The 19179-nt window shown below is 36.9% G+C and overlaps 1 protein-coding gene across 9 annotated transcripts in view; it reads right to left on the bottom strand.

Moving 5' to 3' along the window:
* Positions 1 to 2646: 2646 nt before the first annotated feature.
* The window catches only part of NR3C1 (nuclear receptor subfamily 3 group C member 1), a 101114-nt gene continuing 84581 nt past the window's right edge, over positions 2647 to 19179 (bottom strand). For all 9 annotated transcript variants that reach the window (XM_081137087.1, XM_081137092.1, XM_081137086.1 and 6 more), the window contains 3 exons: positions 16158 to 16288; positions 7121 to 7278; positions 2647 to 6570 (listed from right to left, as the gene is read on the bottom strand). In XM_081137087.1, coding sequence (XP_080993213.1) covers positions 6418 to 6570; positions 7121 to 7278; positions 16158 to 16288 — 442 coding nt within the window. In that variant the 3' untranslated portion in view covers positions 2647 to 6417. The remainder of the gene's footprint in view (positions 6571 to 7120; positions 7279 to 16157; positions 16289 to 19179) is intronic.

Raw genomic sequence — 19179 nt, 5'->3', positions numbered from 1 at the left:
TTCCTTTTGAATAAATACACCGGAGTGGAACTGATGATCATCTTTGATTCCTTAAAGGCAGGAACCTCGCCTTGAAGTTTTTTAGTATTGCCTTGGTGTTCTTCATATTGGCTCATCTAGCATGCGTGCCACATGGGGGGGTAGAGAAACTGATCAGGAAATATTTATGACAGTCTCATGTTCTATGAACCTTTGTTTGGCTTTTATATACCCTCCCTCCACCCCACTCCGCACTTGGAAAGAGTTTTATGCTTATCTCAATTCCTTGCAATCGTAGCAAAAATCCTAATGGTTTTGGGTGGCCTAGATTCTTCTTTCCAGCATTGCCCCATGTATACTGAAAGACACTACCTCATACAGTGCCACATTAACAGTAATGGAATGTAAATGGCCTATTTACGTGGTGGATGCATTATTTCTGTATTGCTTGTTTCTGGTGAGGTATAGATGAGTAAGTTATCATCCGGCTCTTATTAAGTGGTCAGGATAGAGTGAGGAGAGTTTTTTGGGTGTTCGATGTGCTGGACATGAACTCTTTTGTTTTGAGACTAACATGTCTGTACCCAAGTAAAGTAAAAATGTTTCTCTACCAAGGGATTGTTTCATTTTGGGAAGCAGAAGCCTGATATGACAAGAGGGGCTGGGTATTTTCACCAAAGAAAAGGCTGTAAAGTTACTAATGCTGTTGAAAGCGGCTTACTACCAAGTAGGAAAGATTAGTTGAAGGTCTAAAAAATACTCAGCTAGTGTGAATGCTTCTGTATTTTCAACCTCTTTTCTACACCCAAGGTCTGGCTCTTACTTTACCTACGAAACTAAGAATACATTTTGACTTGCACCAGTTTTTATTTATAAACATCTTTCTTCCTCAGTCTGAGTGTAGCTTATATGCTCTGCCTCACTTAAAGTAAGTTTGTTGATTTTCCTGGGGGAATTGGTGAGACAGGTTCCTGACTGTGTACTTGACAAACCAAAGGGTATTATTTCTGGGGAGGTACTATTTTTCACCTTCCATGTCTCTAGGACGTAGGACACAGGTTTTTAAGACGAGGAAATATCAGTGTTTAAATGACTAGATCAAAACTAATATGGTAGCAAAAGGGATTAGATTAACTGAGATCCCGCCAAAATAACGCTCAGTATGAGTTCATTTAACCTAGTTTGGAGCTTCATATTAATAATTTCTCAGTACTGCTTAAGAGCATGGACTTTAGAGCCAGATGCTGTGTTTAAAAAAAAAAAAAAAGTCCTACTTAAGCACTTCCAAGCAATAGCTTCCTCATGGAAATGCCATGAGGTTAGTAGTTCTACAGTTTTACTTTATAGAGTTGCTAAGCTTAAATGAGATAATATATTGAAACACAATGTCTGGCACATAGTAAATGCTCAGTAAATGTATAACAAAATTTAAAAACATAAAACACCAGTTCCCCGGGAGGCGTGTAGGCCAGAGATATGTCCTCTGACTGTGGTAAATGGCCTCATTACAGACTTTCTATTCAAACTTCAATTAGATGGGAGTTTGCAGCTAGGAACCAGTTTTTTAATCACTGAGCCTGTTTCCTTTTTTTTAAATTTTTTAGTAAATGGAGTTAATATCTTCAGCATTTGTTTTCATTTCATTCTTCCACTGGGTGAGGACTGACTGCTATAATGTCTGTGCAGGCATCCTACAACTGTAAGAGTAACACTACGTGCACTGTAAAGGAGTAATGTGTATAAACACTGGTGCCATACCTGGTGGTTCTGCATGTACCTCAAGACACTGGGGAAGGAGGTTTTTCTTTCTTATTCTGTCTTCTGTATTTACCATATAGTAGGTATGTCACATTTGGTTTTTTAAACCATCTGGCTTTCTTCCTTCATGATGGAGGTCACTTGTTGAGAAGAGAGTATTTATAGGAGAAGTTTGTGAGATTATCCAATTCATAGATATGACCTGAACATATTTTTGGGGAAAAATGAATAGCTTGTATAGAATAGTTGTGCGATATTGCTGTGATATTTACTAAACATTTATGACCTTTCCTGTGAGAGTTCATTTTAAAATAAGGTAAGAATTTAGCTAGATTGCATGTGTTTACATAAAATGCCACTTTTCATGATCAAATGTTGTATGTGAGAAGCCTCAGGAGTGAGTTCTTCCTTCCCTCAAGTCTCCTTTGCAGTAGTTGGCAGGTGACCATTTGGGGCATGGAGGGGCAGCTATGGGCTCTGGCGCCAGAGTTAAGCTCTCTTTGAACCTGTGCCATATTAGCATGTAGACTCTGCCATACTGACATGTGAGGGTATCTGAAGTGACAACTCTACTTTCAGTAGAAAAAGGAGGGGAAAAGCAGGAAAGTTGGAGCTGCATGAGTTCTACGGAAGCATGGTAGAGTCACGTAATTAAAAAGCAGATCTTTTTATTGTGATGTTTCTCCATATTTGGCATTGCTGTAAATGGCTAACTAACATTTACTGCCAATTCAGTACAAATGTGTGGGTTGGTAATACCAGGACAGCAAATTTAAATGAAAGTAAAAGTTAAACATTTCCACACAAGATTTTACAATCTGACATTTCACTGTGTAGGTAAAAAGACATTTTTTTCTTTACTAGAGATTATTATTCAGCATGAATAAAAAACTACAACTTTTATTTTTAAACAGGAGTCACTGGTTTTAATTTTTACACATTTTAAAATTACTGTGATAAAAAATAATGAAAAAGCTTCTTAATAATGCCATACACAGTATAATATAGATTTGTCCCCATTATATAGCATTTGTTTAATATACAAAATAGAATATTGACACACTTGAATCTATATGTAGTTAAGCAAGTTATTTGAAGAGGGTATTTTCATACAGCCTTTCATCAGAAAATAAAATCCTTCTTTCCTAGAGAGAAGCTAATCCTTTCCCAAAAAACCTGGCCACTAATCCCTGGTGTACCAGGCCGACTGAGAATAGTCTGGAAAATGATGCAACTTCCACTCAAAGTGGTTAAAGTGTCCCCCTTACTCTCTCATTTTCCCTTTCAACTCTCAAACCAGGCACATAAAGACACATTCATCTACAGCTACAGTCTTCTGAACAACCAACCGAGATTGAAGTCCATGGAGGGCTGCCATGATTCTTGACTTTTGACAGATCATAGTGTAATAATGTTCATTCCATGGAGATGGAGTTTTAGGGTATTTAACAGAACTAAAATGATAAGACTCAATGATACTAGGTTGTCTAGATAAGTAAGATTGGAACTGCTTACCCTTCCCACCCCCCAGTTCTGCAGTGAGGTTGGCTTTCCTTAGATTTGCATCCAGAATCAACCTGATGCTAGTGGCCGAGCTCTTCATAGACCCTTTGGGGTGAGGTGTTTTTTTTTTGTTTTTTGTTTTTTTTTCCCAGAAAGCAAGTGCTCTTTGAGGTTCCCCTCCTATAATCTTAGACAGTTGGGTCTATATACCCCAAAAAGCACTTGCACCCCGCAGCAAGGCCTAAAAACACCAAGAGGGTCACTTTTTTCCACCAGTAATTAAAAATACTTTTCAGGATCTGTTGTGAGTCACCCAGGCCTGTCACCAACTCTCACTGACATCACTACAAACTTAAATAGTTTGGGATGGCAAGATACCACCTACATAGAAAATGAAGCTACTTTCAAATAGCACCATCTTTTTTCACTTAAATCCATAATTATACTCATAGGAACAACATAATTAAGGTAACTTTCTTCTTTCCCACGTATTCAAAAAGGGCACAGCTTCTTTTTCCATTCAATGTCCAGCCTCCTATAGTTGTATGAATGTCAGTTGATTTCTTTTTAACAACAAAGTGCACGTATCTTTTTTTTTCACCAACCTCTATTTTTTAAGAGCTGAGGATGCTGGGACTAAAACATGATTGATGTGTGATGTGCTTTCTGGTTTTAACCATATTAACATTATAAATGAATAAAATTTACCTTTCAGAAGTTCTTTTTGATTCTTAACACTGTCATTGATAATAATATTCAAGCGGTATTTCTTAGGCACCAAAAATTTCACATCCAGCTGGGTTACAAACCATCTTAAAATACTTTGAGATCAATTTAAACTATTACAGAAAAGGAACATTCCCTTTTAGAGAGCATTCAAAAAGCAAATTATTACATTTATTAAATAATTTCTCCAAAATACTGAAAAATAACAAATAACATTCAAAAAGCATTCAAAGAAAACATAAACATCCTCATTTTGTTTGGAAATGAACTCCTGTAGGATAGAAAGGAATTAGTGTATTATTGGCAACCTAGGAGATTCTGCACTATTTACATATTGCTGGTACCTCTATGCCTATTATTGCCAAACTTCTAAAGCCTCTGTTTTTATTAAACTGCCGGAGAGGCTTGCATGTGAAAGTAACACACTGTTAGATGGTGACCGTCTGGGGGTAAGCACCACCTTTCCATCTCCTGCTCACACACTTAGCGCAAGGGGAGATTTAGTCAACTAAGCCTACGCCGCCAGAATCACCGTTGGAATGAGAAGGGTGGTCATTCTGGGAGGCAGAGGATTACTTCCTCTGTGATCTGAGCGGGGTGGAGCCTCAGCCACCTTCTCTGCACACAGGGTCAGTCTCCATCTCCCTCGTCCCCTCGACTCTAGGGCCTAGAGCAAACCTGTTTGGTTTTCGAGACCACTACTGCGTATATGAATGCTTACACTCACTAAAATCATATAGGTTATCCATCGACATTTCTTTGACCCCTACAAAAAATATATAACATGTCGTGATAAAACAATCTCATCTAAAAATCATTCTTATTTTACACTATACAAGCTATTTTACAATCATTTTAATAAATTGCATGTAAAGCTGCAGTAGCCCTTCCCTTCCCAGATTAGTGAATACCAATATGATATATATCTGAAACTATAACTAAATATAAAAATATATTAGAAGTTTCATATTTTTAATATTAGATTTTCAGTTTTCTATTACACAAATAATTTGGCCACCTTGGATAGAAATCAGATTTCTTGTGGCTTAGTAAATATGAGTTTTGAGTTTACAGAAAGTTGGTAAGGTGCACACAGAAAGGGCTACTACAGCTTCTATTTGTTTAAAATGATTAAGTCTCAACAGTGAGGAGGAGAAATTCACAAGACTTTTGTTAAACTATGGCACACACGGGGACAGGGGGATGTGTATAGTTTACAAACATGGAAGTCGGACACACAGTCTAAGTCACAGAAATCAGTAGCTGAGCTTTCCTGTACCACCAGGAAGGGTAGACTACTAGGTGACAGATGGGAATGTGAAAATGGGTGTCTAGCCACTTCTGCCTTATTAGAGATTTATTTTTTGGGTAAAGTGAGAGGAATTACTTGGTCTGATTAAAATCTCTCAGCTTTTTTTCAGCTGGTTATCTGGAATCATAACTTTTAAGAAGTTATATAAACTACAACAAAAGGTCCTGAAAGACAGTAAACTAACTTTCGTGCCATCTAACCATTGCAGGGATAGGGCATTAGGTACAAACAGGGCCTCTTGGTAGTTTTCTTGTTTGTTTTAAATTAGTCTTTTGCAGCCATCATCCACAGTTTACCCAGCAGGTCTGGACTAGGTAGGTGCTCTATACCAGTTAGGACGGTTAATTTGCACAATCTATATAATTCCCCACTGAAGCATATATATACAAAATATGAGCTTTTTTGACAAGAATACTGGAGATTTGAGTCAATTTTTGTGGTCTTTTGATAGCTAAGTGCCATCAGGTTAGAAGCACCAACCCATTTTCACACAGAAGATTAATGTTTAGAGTTTATCTAGGAAAGCTTTGAACTAGTTGCCCATCTGAAACAGCTGTACAGTAACTCGAATACAAAAATTATGTAAGAAAAAATGAGCAAGCGTAGTTCACTGAATATAAAGGAAATTGTTAAAACCAGATGATAATAGCTATAAAAGGCACAGCTTCCCTTTTCTGATATACACTTGTAAACTTGTTTTCAGGTTTCCATGCATAAATCAAAAAATGTTATCCTAACTATACAGGGGGAAATACACCAACAAAAAGTCTAGAAAATTTTTTCCAGCCAACTGTGAAAAATATGAGCAGAAAGTCCATGACGCAGACTCTGGGCACTGGTGGTTTGGGTGCCACCCTTCTCTGATAGTGGAGATCACCCCACGTCATTGTTTCTAATTCCTGGGATCCACCAACTAGCACTTTCTACTTTTCCCATCACTGAGAAGTGATGGCTCAACTGCTCTGCTGCCAAGTCTTGGCCCTCTATAAACCACATGTAGTGCGTATTCAAAACAAAAACAAAACCAGACATGAACAAAAAAGAAAACTAAACAGAACCGCTATAGGATAAACTGATAATTTTTACAATAAAAGCTATAAAGTCAACTTTCTTTAAGGCAACCTTTCTTATTAAGGCAGTCACTTTTGATGAAACAGAAGTTTTTTGATATTTCCACTTGAATATCTTGGTAACTGGTTGGTGATCAGTTCAGCTAACATCTCTGGGAATTCAATACTCATGGTCTTATCCAAAAACGTTTGGAAGCAATAGTGAAGGAGATTTTCAACTACCTACAAGGGACGATAGAGTAATGATTAGTCTTAAAAGTCTATCAGTAGGAACATCTCATGCCTGTTGGCTTTTTTTTTTTTAAAATATCTGACCTAGACAGAATACACCAATCTCTGCTGGAATTCCCCAAGTAAACAAAAGTTTAGTTAAATACAATGAGCACTCAGGTACCAAAGACCTCTTGAGTCCCTTATATTGTATACAGAATTATCTGGAATTAAGTGTTTCATGATGAACTGCAGTACTACAGTACGTGAAAGACACATTCTAAAGGATTAATCACGCAAAGCCAGGGAATTCCACATTTTAAAACAGTGCTGTTAAGTTCTGTGCTAGCGTCACAATGCCGTCTGCACAGGACTAGAGGAAATGGAATTCCATAATTGGCCTCAGGAAAACCGTGTGCTAACTGAAGTTACAGCTCAATCTCAAACCACCATCAATATCCACAAACGGGAAAATACGGGTATATAATTATTCACACTAACTAGAACATAACTTCATATCCCAAAAAGTCTTCTCATAGTTGGATCTGTGTTTGACACTTACATCATGCATGGAGTCCAAGAGTTTTGTCAGTTGATAAAACCGCTGCCAGTTCTGACTGGAGTTTCCTTCCCTCTTGACGATAGCTTTCCCCAGTTCTTTGATGTAGGTCATTCTAATTTCATCAAATAGCTCTTGGCTCTTCAACCCTTCCTTAGGAACTAAAAGATTAACATGTAGTTAATTAAATAACCTTCTTGAGATAACTTTTCATGTATGCACGTAGGGCATTTATTAATTGCACACTTCGTGACTGAACATTGTCTATGTGCTTTTAATGCACTCTATTAAAACATGAGCATTTCAAAGGCTTGTGAAACTACAGCCAAGAGAATATACTGGGCCAGTAGGAAACTGGAGGACTGAAGCTTAGGTAAAGCGCTTTGCTTCTCATCTTTAAAAGCAGCTGGTGATGACACCTTCCTCTCTAGTTCACAAAGCCCGCTCAAAGACCAAATAACACAGTGGCAGCCATTCTACCCTTCAGTTTAGTTGTAGTACAGACATAGAAAACTTCAACAGTGTTTATTCCACCAATCACAGGAATATATGTGACATCACCAGTCAATTAGACCTAAAAATCAGCATGCAATACATTTTATCAATCGATGTATTAGCACAGAGTTGACAGGATTCCAATCTAAAACAAAACCTGATTTTTTTATGTGGCGCGCGTGTGTGTGTATATATACATATGTGTGTGTGTGTGTGTGTGTGTGTGTACACATACACCTCCGGGGAAGGAAATACCTGCCTTCCCTTATGTACTCAGAAATATAGAAAATACCTCATGAACTGTGGATCATAAGATTGATGTAAAGTCAGTTTTTTTAATTACTCTTCAAAAACTGATACTAGTAAAGATGGCGAACAGATAGTTTAATCATGGTTTCACTTAGAGACTGACTTTGTAGAGTGCTACATTTCCCGAAGTGTATTCCTTGGAACCCTGGCTCTGTGTTAATGGCTAGGGAAAAGAGGATTTGATGGTCTAAATTGAAGCAAAGCTAAAGGTTTAATACAAAGTGAGGCAGATTCTGAATTTCAGAACTTCTCAGAATGATGATTATGCAGTCTCCAGAGAGGGGAAACAAGTTTCCCAAACTTCACACAGCTGCTGACATCTTAGGAAATGCTGGCATAGAGGAAAAGCAGTGGGTTTAGGATCAAGGAGTCTTAATCTAATTCTTACTTGCTCTGTGGATTTGTTTCATGCTCTTTCTCACTAAATTTTTTTATTTTTTAAGATGTAGATATTATTGACATATGTTAGTCTCAGGTGCACAGCATGATTGCATATTTGTATATAATGTAGAATGATCACAATAAGTCTAGTTAACATCCATCACCATGTATTGCTACAAATTTTTTTCTTGTGATGACAATTTTTAAGATTGTCTTAGCAACTTTCAGACATACAGTACACTATTGTTAACTACAGTCACCATGCTGTACATTATATCCGCATGACTTATATTTTATAGCTGGAAATTTGTACTTTTTAACCCACTTCACCCATTTTTCCTACCCTCTGCCTCTGGCATGCACCAATCTCTGTATCCATGAGCTTGTTTTTGTTGTTTCTTTTTAGATTCCACATATCAGTGAGATCATATGGTATTTCTTTCCCTGACTGGCTTATTTCACCTAGAGTGATGCCCCCAGAATCCATTCATGTTGTCACAAATGGCAAGATTTCATTCATTTTTATGGCTTAGTAACTCTCATTGAATATAAATATCTCTTTCACGTTTTCTTTACCATTTATCCGTTGATGGACATTTAGATTCTTCCCTATCTTGGTTACTGTATCTCTTCAAGTTAGTGTTTTTGTTTTCTTTGGATAAATACTCCAAAGTGGAATTGCTGAATCCTATGGAATTTGTTTTTAATTTGTTGAGGGACCTCCATACTGTTTTCCACAGTGGCTGCACCAATTTATATTCCCACCAACAGTGCAAGAGGGTTCCCTTTTTCCCACATCTTCACCAACACTTGTTATTTACTGTCTTTTTGATGTTAGCCATTCTCAGAGGTGTGAGATGATATATCATTGTAGTTTTGACTTGCATTTCCCTGATGATTATGTTGAGCACCTTTTCATGTACCTGTTGGCTCTCTGTATGTCTTCTTTGGAAAAATGTCTATTAAGATCCTCTGCCCATTTTTTAATCAGATTGTCTTTTGGCTACTGAATTGTATGAGTTCTTTATATATTTTGGATATTAACCCCTTATCAGATATGATTTGCAAATATCTCCATGAGCAGCAGCTTTTTAGTTTGATGTAGTCCCACTTGTTTATCTTTACTTTTGGTGTCAGATCCAAAAAATCATCACCAAGATTGATGTCAAGGAGCTTCCCACCTATGTTTTCTTTTAGGAGTTTTATCATCTCAAGTCTTAAATTCAAGTTACTATTTGTGTGTGGTGTAAGATAGTGGTCCAGTTTTATTCTTTTGTATGTGGCTGTTCAGTTTTCCTAACACTATTTATTGAAGAGACTGTCCTTCCCCCATTGTATATTCTTGGCTCCTTCATCATAAATTAACATTTTAACAAAATTAATTCTTCCAATGCACGAGCACAAAATACCCTTCCACCTGCACCGTCTTCAGTTTGTCGCATCAGCGTCTTACGGTTTTCAGTGTATGGGTATTTTACCTCAGTGGTTCAGTTCATTCCTAGGTATCTTCTCCTTTTTGATGCAACTGTAAACGGAATCATTTTCCGAATTTCACTTTCTACTAGAGTTTGTTATTACTGTATATAAATGCGCCAGATTTTTGTATATTGATTTTGTATCCTGCTAGTTTACTGAATTTACCAGTTCCAACAGTTTTTGGAATTGGTAATATCTTAATATCATACATAATATCATGTCATCTGCAAATAGTGAGAATTTTACTTCCTCTTTTTCAATTCAGATGCCATTTCTTTTTCTTGCCTTACTGTTCTGGCTGGGACTTCCAGGACTATGTTGAGTTAAAGTGGCAAGGGTGGGCATCCTTGCCTTGTTCCTGATCTTAGAGTAAAAGTTTTTAGTTTTTTCCCATTGAGTATGATGTTAGCTGTGGGTTTGTCATATATGGCCTTCAGTTGTTGAGAGTTTTTAATCATAAATAGATGCTGAATCTTGTCAAGTGCTTTTTCTGCATCTACTGAGAATATGATTTTTATCCTTTATTTTGTTAATGTGAAATATCACTCTCACTGGATTTTGACTAGGATTAGACCAAAGAACACATATGAAAATGTTCTGATTCCATAAAGCAATACTTGGTACTTCTAAGATGTCAGTATTAATGCAAGACTGAAGGCCACTTAATCAGGAGTGGTAAGAGCCTTCTATGTTAGCGATGTATTCATTTTATACATTAGTTTACATTACAGGTAATCTAATTATTGCTAATTTTTAAAATAGTGATTGCTTATTTATGTTTTTTCCTGCTGGTTATCCTAATTCTAAAAATAATTATGAGAGAAGCCCTATTTGATATTTATATTTAAAAGAATTTCATCCATCCCAAATTATCCTTGTAGTTCCATGTATTTTTGCTTTATGTTGTTGGAAGCCATATATTTAGAAATATTTTCCTGGTGAGTAGAATGCTTTATGTAATGAGTATCTTTAAATATAGAAATCCACACCCCCCCCCCCAAAGTCTATTTTGATAGTAAGATAGCTGCTTCAGCTTTCTTTTGGTTAAAGCAGCAGTCAGCAAACTATGGCTCATTGCCCAATCCCACCTGCAGCCTGTGTTTGTAAATAGTGTTTTATTGGAAGACAGCCATTGCCTGTTCTCATGCCACAAGGGGCAGAGTTGAGTAGCTATAACAGAGCAAAGCTGAAAACATTTACCATCTGGCCCTTTACAAAAAAGTTTGCTGTTCCTAGGTTACACCATGCATAGTATATATGTCCTTTTACTTCAGCCATTAAATAACTTTAGATATATCTCTGGTGAATTTATTGATATATTTGCTTTTATTTGAACCATCTGTTACTTCCTCTTAGGATGCTTTTCGTTTATGCCCCCCCCCCCCCAATTTCTTTCATTCTTTTGGATTGTTTTTACCATGTTATCCTCTCTCCCCCCAGGGGTTTGGTGCGTTCTATTTCTAGTTGTCATCCTTAACATTTAAACACTCATTCTCAATTTACCAAATTCTCACTTTTGCTTCCATGTAATTATTATGTACTATATTTCCATGTTTTTAAACCCTGAAGACATTACTGTTATTTTATAAAGTAAAGGTTAGTTTAACTGTATCTACATATTTACCACTTTCTTTGTTCTTTTTACCTTCTCAAAGATGGGATTTACTTCCCCTTAGCCTAACTATATCTTGTAATATTACTTTAGTAAGGATCTGTGGTGGCAAACTTTGTTTTGGCCTTCATTAACAAAAAAATATTTTTTAAAAACAGGCGATTGGTATATTTAGACCATTCAAATTTAAAAGCAACTGTTTGACATATTTAGATCAGTATCTGCCATGCCTGTAACTATTCTCTGCTCATTGCACTTGTTCTTAGTTTCCTTTTTAATCTTCCCTTCTTTTTCTGCCATTTCTAGTTTCCACTGAGCATTTCATATGATTGTTTTCTCTCCTTTCAGTATATCCATAATTCTTTTTAAAACTGTTTTTCATAGAGGGGATAAATGATGATGGGAAAATGAAAATAAAATTTAAAAAATCGTTTTTAGTGGTTGCTCTAGAGTTTGCATGTACATTGACAACTACAGTTGACCTTTAAACAATGTGGAGGTTAGGGGTGCGGACCCCTGTGCGGTTGAAAATCCACGAATAATTTCTGACTCTACAAGTGGCTCTTCCTATCTGTGGATTCAACAAACTGCAGTTGGGAATGTGAAAATACTGCTTTTGGTCTGCATCTGGTTGAATCTGAGGATGCAAAACCCATGGATACAAAAGGCTGACTCTACTTATTGAAAAAAAAATCTGTGTATAAATGGTCCAGAGCAGTTCAAACCTGTGTTGTTACAGGTCAACTGCAATCTACATCTCCTTTCAAGTAATACTATAGGTAGTGCAGGTACCTTAAAACAGAGTATTCACAATCCTTCCCAACCATCCCTTTAAACATTGCTGTCACTCAGTCACCTTACCCGTATGTTGTAATTATCTAATACATTGTTGTTGATTAATAACAATTATGAAGAAAAGTAAAATTTTTATCTTCATGTATTCCTTTTCTAAAGCTCTTCCATTCTTTATGTAGATCCATGTTTCTGACCTGTATCATACTTCTTTTAATATTTTATGAAAGGAAAGTTTATGAGTGACTAATTCTTTCAAGTTTTTGTTTGTCTGAGAAGGTCTTTATTTTGCCTTCACTTTTGAAGGTAAATTTCACTGGATACAGAATTATAAATTGGTGATTTTTTCCTTTCAACACTAACTATTTGACTCCACTCTCTTGCCGCAAGGTTTCTGATGAGAGTTATGTTTTTTTAATCCTTGTTCCTCCATAGGTAAGCTGTTAAAGATTTCCTTTTTCTTTTTGGTTTTCTGTAGTTTGAGTAAAAATAGGCCTAAGTATAGATTTTTTTGGTATTTTATCTTGGTACTTTCTGAGCTTCTTGAATTTATATTTTGGTTTCTGTCATTAATTTTGGAACATTATTAGCCATTATTAAAATATTTCTTTAATTCCTTTCTTTTACTTCTGATATTCCCATTACTTGTATGTTACCCCTTTTGTTGTAATTGTCCCCACCGTTCTTACATAATTCTGTTCCATGTTTTTCTTTTCTCTTTGCACTTGAATTTTGTAAGTTTCTAGTGACCATCTTCAAGCTCAATGATTCTTTCCTTGGTGTATCTAATCTTCTGATGAGCCTATCAACAGCATGCAGTATTTTTTTTTTTATTCTTTCTTAAAATTTCCACCTCTCTGCTTACAATACCCATGTGTTCTTACATCATGTTGTTTAACATATTAATCATCAGTATTTCAAATTCCCTATCTGAAAATTACCTCTGTTATGCCATATCTATGTCTTATTCTAATGCTTGTTTCTTTTCTGATTATGTTTTCTTCTTTCCTTTAGCATACCTTTTTTTGCAAAAAGCTAGAGATTATGTCAGAACTGTAGTAGACGTTTAGTGTAAGGTTTTATGCTAATCTGGCTAGTATAAGTGTTAAGAGGATCCAGTTTCCTTGTTTTTATCTCCCACCCCGTTGTCTTTCCTTCTTAAATATCTGTTCTGCAGCTCTCTCCATTGTAATTCAGTTATTATACTGGAGCCCTGCTGATATGGTGGTAAGGTGTGGGGATGTGGAGTGTTTTATACTTTTATGATTAAATCTATTTTTAGTAGGCCTGGTCCCTGGGCTGTGTCCTTCAGAAGTGTTTCTGAGCCTTTTTTTTTCTTCTCCCTTCTCTTACACGACATAGCTGGAATTATCTATTTCCCCTTTTCCCCCAGGTCATATAAAGCTTTACAGCAGTTTCCCTTAGCAGGCAAAAACATTAGGGGATCTTTCTCAGGGCTTCACCATGAGAACCTGGTGGGGCTTCAGGAGGTAAACCCGAAGAAGTGTGGGGAGACAAGCCCCCTGCCAACACTGGGTCCCAGGAATTCTTAACTCAGGCTATTCACATCGGGTCTACAGAAGTCATCAAAATTACCAAAGTGTTCCTACCAGTTACTGGCTCCAGTAGTGTCTGTTGCCAGTAAGCTGACCTTGGCTGTGCTGCTCTGTATTTGCCTGTTTCTATAGATTTTGAGGTGGTGGTTTGCGTTGTGATCTCAATTCTCTGATGGATCTAAGAAAAGTCACTAAATTTTCAGTTTGACCAGCTTTTGCTTATTGTGAGGATAACTTCAAAGCTGTTTACTTGTTAGAGCTGAAACTGAAGTCCACCTTCATTTTTTTCCTTAGCATTTTGGAAACATCATTCCATTTTGTTCAGTTGCTGTTGTTCAGTTAAATTGCTTCTCCTTTGAAGATTTTTTTTTCTCTCTCTCCTGTTCAGTGATTTTCTTAACTTTGCTGTTCAGACAGCTGGGTTTTATTAATATACTATGTGGAATTCATTGCACTGCCTGTATATAGGGTTTGGTGTCTTTTTAAAATTCTGGAATCTTTTCAACCATTGTCTCTGTGTATAATGCCTTTTCCTATTCTCTTTCACCTTTCATTCTGGATTTCTGATGATTATGTTAAACCAGGGCTTTTTTTCAGCTGGTGTGCTGTGAATGGGTAATGGTAATGATTTGCTATGCTGGTTGCAAGTGGCCTCATTCACTTATCTCAGTGTACTATGCTGTCGAATGCTGTTTTTTATGTTCATTATGACATGAAAATTTTGAGTTGTGAAGCACTATTTTAGATCTCCTCCCTCAATCATTTATCCTCTGTTCACTTATACACATACGTGCATTTTAAAAACTGTATTCTGGCTAATTTCTTTAGATATATTATTTAAACTGAACTTATTTCAGTTTAAATGTGTCTCATCTGCTTTTAGACCCATCCATTGTTTTTTCTATTTCAATTATATTTCCAACCCAGTCTTTAAGCTGACTAAATATACTACCTTACCAGGTTTTGCAAATACCCTCTAAGAGAAGGCTAGCTTCAGAGTGCATCTTACTTCTTGGGATTCCTGTCTGCAGGTAGTTTTCAGTCCAGCATTCTTAGGGGAGGTTAGGGCACTATTCCAGCCTCCTGTCAGCACAGATGCCTAACTATATTTGAGGGATGTGTTTTCATCCTTGTGATTTCATTCTTTTTTAAAAAAGAACCAGTGATATGTACTAGTTCATTTTTTCTTATGTACAATTAAAAAAAAATGCACACAGCTCAGAGTGTCAGATATGTATAAAACTTTAACTGTGATTTTTTTACAAATAAGATTGGTTAAGTATCTTGGTGCTGACTTATACCTAGATATTATCAATCAAAATCATGATCAGATTTTGCTCAAATAACATCAAGCTCACTTCTTTAACAAGTGTACTGCCATCCTTAATGTGAAAAGAGTCTCTGGTGATGATCTTTACCTTTAGGTTTTTTAATGGGTTGTGGAAATTTTTCTAGCCTTGATTGAATATTATTAATACTCTTTAAATCCATGAACATAAAATAACTTTTTGTAGAACAAAGAATTATAAAAGCTTAAACAGTCACGTGCAACATCCACAGCTTAAAGTTATTTGACAACTTTGAAACCACAGTTACTAATAGAATAATGACTTCTTTAATGAAAAAGGAATTCAGCTGTCAACTCAGTATTTTATAAACACTAACCTGATACATACTTTTTACTGGAATGGCCTAACATTGGTTAGAATACCAACTGGTTCACACTCTTATTGTTGAAAATGCCAAAAATGTCATAATTTATTAATATAGACAAGATACTTAGTTAAAACTAGACAGCTTTTGAAAAATACAAAGTATGCCTTTGCTAGATGAAAGTAGTCTCACTAAAGTTTATGTACCAGGAACTTTCTAAAACAATCTTGAAAGTTTAGATAAACGCTTGTTGCCATTTTCTAGATAGACTATCTCTCTGCCCAACAGTCCAGTTCAGATGCTGCATTAACCAACCCCCTAATAGTAATCAAGCACACCTTTTGTAGATTCTTTTTCCCATAATGTCTTACACATGGTAGTACTCATTGTGTAAGTAAAATTTTTGACAAAGTAGCAATGTAGTAGAGAAACAAAAATCATTCCAGTTGGTTTTCTTTGTCCATGCCTGCTATAGAGGTGTTATCAAAGGTCTCAGGAAGAAGTCTACACATTCCAGATCAACTGAAACCCCGTGCAACTCCTATACCTTTCTATTTCTCCATGACACCCATTGGTCTGTCTTATTAATCTTCGTATCACTGGCTGTGCCTTTCTAAAATTTTACATTTATAAAAACCTATCTGACTAGCAGGACATAGTAGACTGATATAAGTAGTAGTGCTATGTATACAAATAATACTTTTGTTTCTAGACTTCTGTACTTCATGCCCTGACACATTTAGAAGTGAATAAATGTTCTACAAACCTGATGAGAGCAGCAGTAAGGTTTTCATACAGAGATACTCCTCATAAGAGACCTGAAGCCTTTGCAACTCAGAGGAAACAAACAGCATGTGTTTACATTGGTCATACATGCAGGGTAGAGCCATCCTCTGCCTGTGAAAGACAAATATCAGCGTTTGAATTAGAAATAAATGGTGCTTGCTCCATAAAGGAAAACCTAACTATTACTATTAATGCTAACTCCCAGTAGATCAGAAGTTTAGAAAACTTTTCTTAAACTTGTTCCTGGGTCTGTAGCACATAAAGAGACTACTGAACAACCTAATTTTACATTGAAGAAATTATTTTTCTATCATGTAGGTCATGTATTGTTTTATTAAGTGTTTAGAATTTATTAGTCCTACCAGATTTATTACCACTTGCTTATTTAAATCAAGGTTTTATGGCAGCATTCAAATATGGCCAACTAGGCAACAGTTTTAGATCCTACCCATTTAAAAATCAAAAGATACTTTCCCCCCCCCACAGCATTTCATTCTAAAGACAACTATGAGTGACAATGTTTATAGTTATGCAGAGGGTCAGAACAACGCTAGGTGTCCTGGTGCCTCATATCTGCTGCTGACAGACATTATGTGACTGAATATTCTCCTAACTAAAGGTACCAAATGAACCCTCAATTAGGATTCTCAACAATCGTCACATCCACAATTTTCAAATAGATCCCTGAAGTTTCCTAACTTAAAAAAATTTTTTAACCTCACCCAAGGACATTTTCTCCATTGCTTTATTTTAGAGAGTGGAAGGGGGGGGGGGCATTGATGTGAGAGAGACACTTCAATTAGTTGCCTCCTGCACAAGCCCCACCGGGGCCGGAGGTCAAACCTACAACCCAGGTACATGCCCCTGACTGGGAATCAAACCCTTGACCCTTTGGGCTGCGCTCTAACCACTATACCACACTGGCCAGGGCAGTTTCCTAACTTCTTAAGTGACACTAAGAGCCTGAATCTGTGCCCAGTTCACAGTTTTAAAAATACTTCAAGATCTGTGTGTTGTTTTTTCTTCTTTAAAGTTTTCACAGAAAGTGATTTTTTTCTGTTAAGTACAAGAAAGGTATTATTTTTCTCTATTGAAGATGTAATTTATTTCTTTATGTGATAAAATAAATCAGACATGAATGATATACTGCCAAAGTGATGACAGAGGAGCTCTATGACCCTTCAAATTTAAAATCTGCTTTTACTAAAGAGGCCCCTTCCCAAAATCCTACTAGGAGTTAAGCACTCCTTTTCTGGGAGGTATCTTTTTCTCTTTCAGTTTCTAATACATTGTAATTTTGACAAAGTTACAGGGTAGTAGAGTAAAAAAATCATTCTAGTTGGCTGTTGAAAAAAAATATATTTTGTACAACTTTCTGACCTAAGGACAATGATGAGAAACTGTTTTACAAGCTACACAGATGGTCAGAACTTGAATGGATACTTTCTGGCCCACAAGTCTGCCCATCACAGACACCAGAGTAGGGTGGAAACACAGTGAGCCAAAAGAAAGGAGGGGGCTTCCTACCTCCTACACACACAGAATGCGAGGCCAGAATGGCCTGTTCAAAACCACTGCTCATATAAGCCATTTATCTCCAACAGAGCTAACACTGAGAAAGTATTCCTGTAATTCCTTCTTTTACGTGAGGAATGTATGTGGCACGATCAGGTTCTGCTGTGACTGTTTAAATCTAAATTTGAGTGTTGCCAAAATAAAATAAAAACCTTGAATTAGATTAATTTTATAACAGAAAAGGGTAAACTGGTGTTGCATATAAATCTCCATTCAGTTTTAATCCCAATTAAATGACTTAAAACTGCTTTTTATAAAATTGCTTTTTAGAAAGGGACTATATAAGCATGGTTGGGTTCTAAAATAAACGAGATTAAGAGATTTTAAATGTCTGAGTTTACATATAAGCTACGTATCTTTATCAGTAATTCAAAATTTGAACAATGAAAACAACTTAAATCTTGTTAAACTGTGATACAGTGGTTTGAACAGTCCTCTTTTTGGTAACAGTCAATCAAGGTGACTTCCTTCTCTGACATAGGTGCCCGGGTCTGGCCAAGCACATGGCAGTGCCTGTCGGGAAGGCAGATGGCCCTTCCTGGAACAGACTGCGGCACGTTTCACACGCCTCTGCTCACGGTGAGGCTGGTCCCTTTTCCTTCAGCTCTTGGTTCAGCGACACCTCCTCCAAGGAGCCATTAGCCACTCTGTTTGAAACAGACCTCTCTCTAGTAGAAACTCCACCACAGTCTGAAATTTTATTGGGTGGTTGTCTGTGTCTCCCCAGCTAGAGTGTATGCAATGAAAGTGAGGAGCCTTGTCTTGATTTCTGCTGTAGCACCAGGCAACACATGCTAGGGGTGTGATGAGTATTTGTTGTTCTCCTTTCATCTATTCTCTCCATCATGGTACACTCTTTTTGAAACCTTCCACAGGCTTCTTGCTCCTAGAATAAAATCTGAACTGTATTTCATGGCCTGCAACATTCTGCTTGACTTTGTCCCTGCCCGCTTCCCTAAACTCACACAATATGCTCAGTGGTTTTCTCACACGAGCCAAGGTTGTTTCCAGCCCTTGTACTCATTCCTTCTGCCTGGAATGCCCTCCCTTTCAAACAGTTCCCTCAACTAATTAGAGAGGTCTTCCATGCTCCCAAAAATCTCATGTAGCACATGCCTGTCTCTCCTCCCCTCCATCACACGACTATATCGTGGCTCCAAAATAATTTTGGTCATGTGCTTCCCCCATCAGAGTGTTAGCGGGGCATCATCTATTGTATTCACTGTTAGAGCTCAAGCTCCTAATACAGTGTCAGGCACCGGGTCAGTACTCATCCAACACTGAGTGAACACTGCTGGAAAGTGTCACCAATAGAGAAGCAACACCAAGTTTTACTCAACAGTTCAGCCGGATTTCTTTAGGCTAGCTTTGTACGCACCTGGCCTAACAGAGGGAAAACCTGGACTCTGCTTTACGTAGTTCCTATC

The sequence above is a fragment of the Miniopterus schreibersii genome, assembly GCF_964146895.1.
Source record: "Miniopterus schreibersii genome assembly, chromosome: 4".
Lineage (NCBI taxonomy): Eukaryota > Metazoa > Chordata > Mammalia > Chiroptera > Miniopteridae > Miniopterus > Miniopterus schreibersii.
The sequence above is the reverse complement of the archived record's forward strand: the minus strand, read 5'-3'. Positions and strand labels throughout refer to the sequence as shown.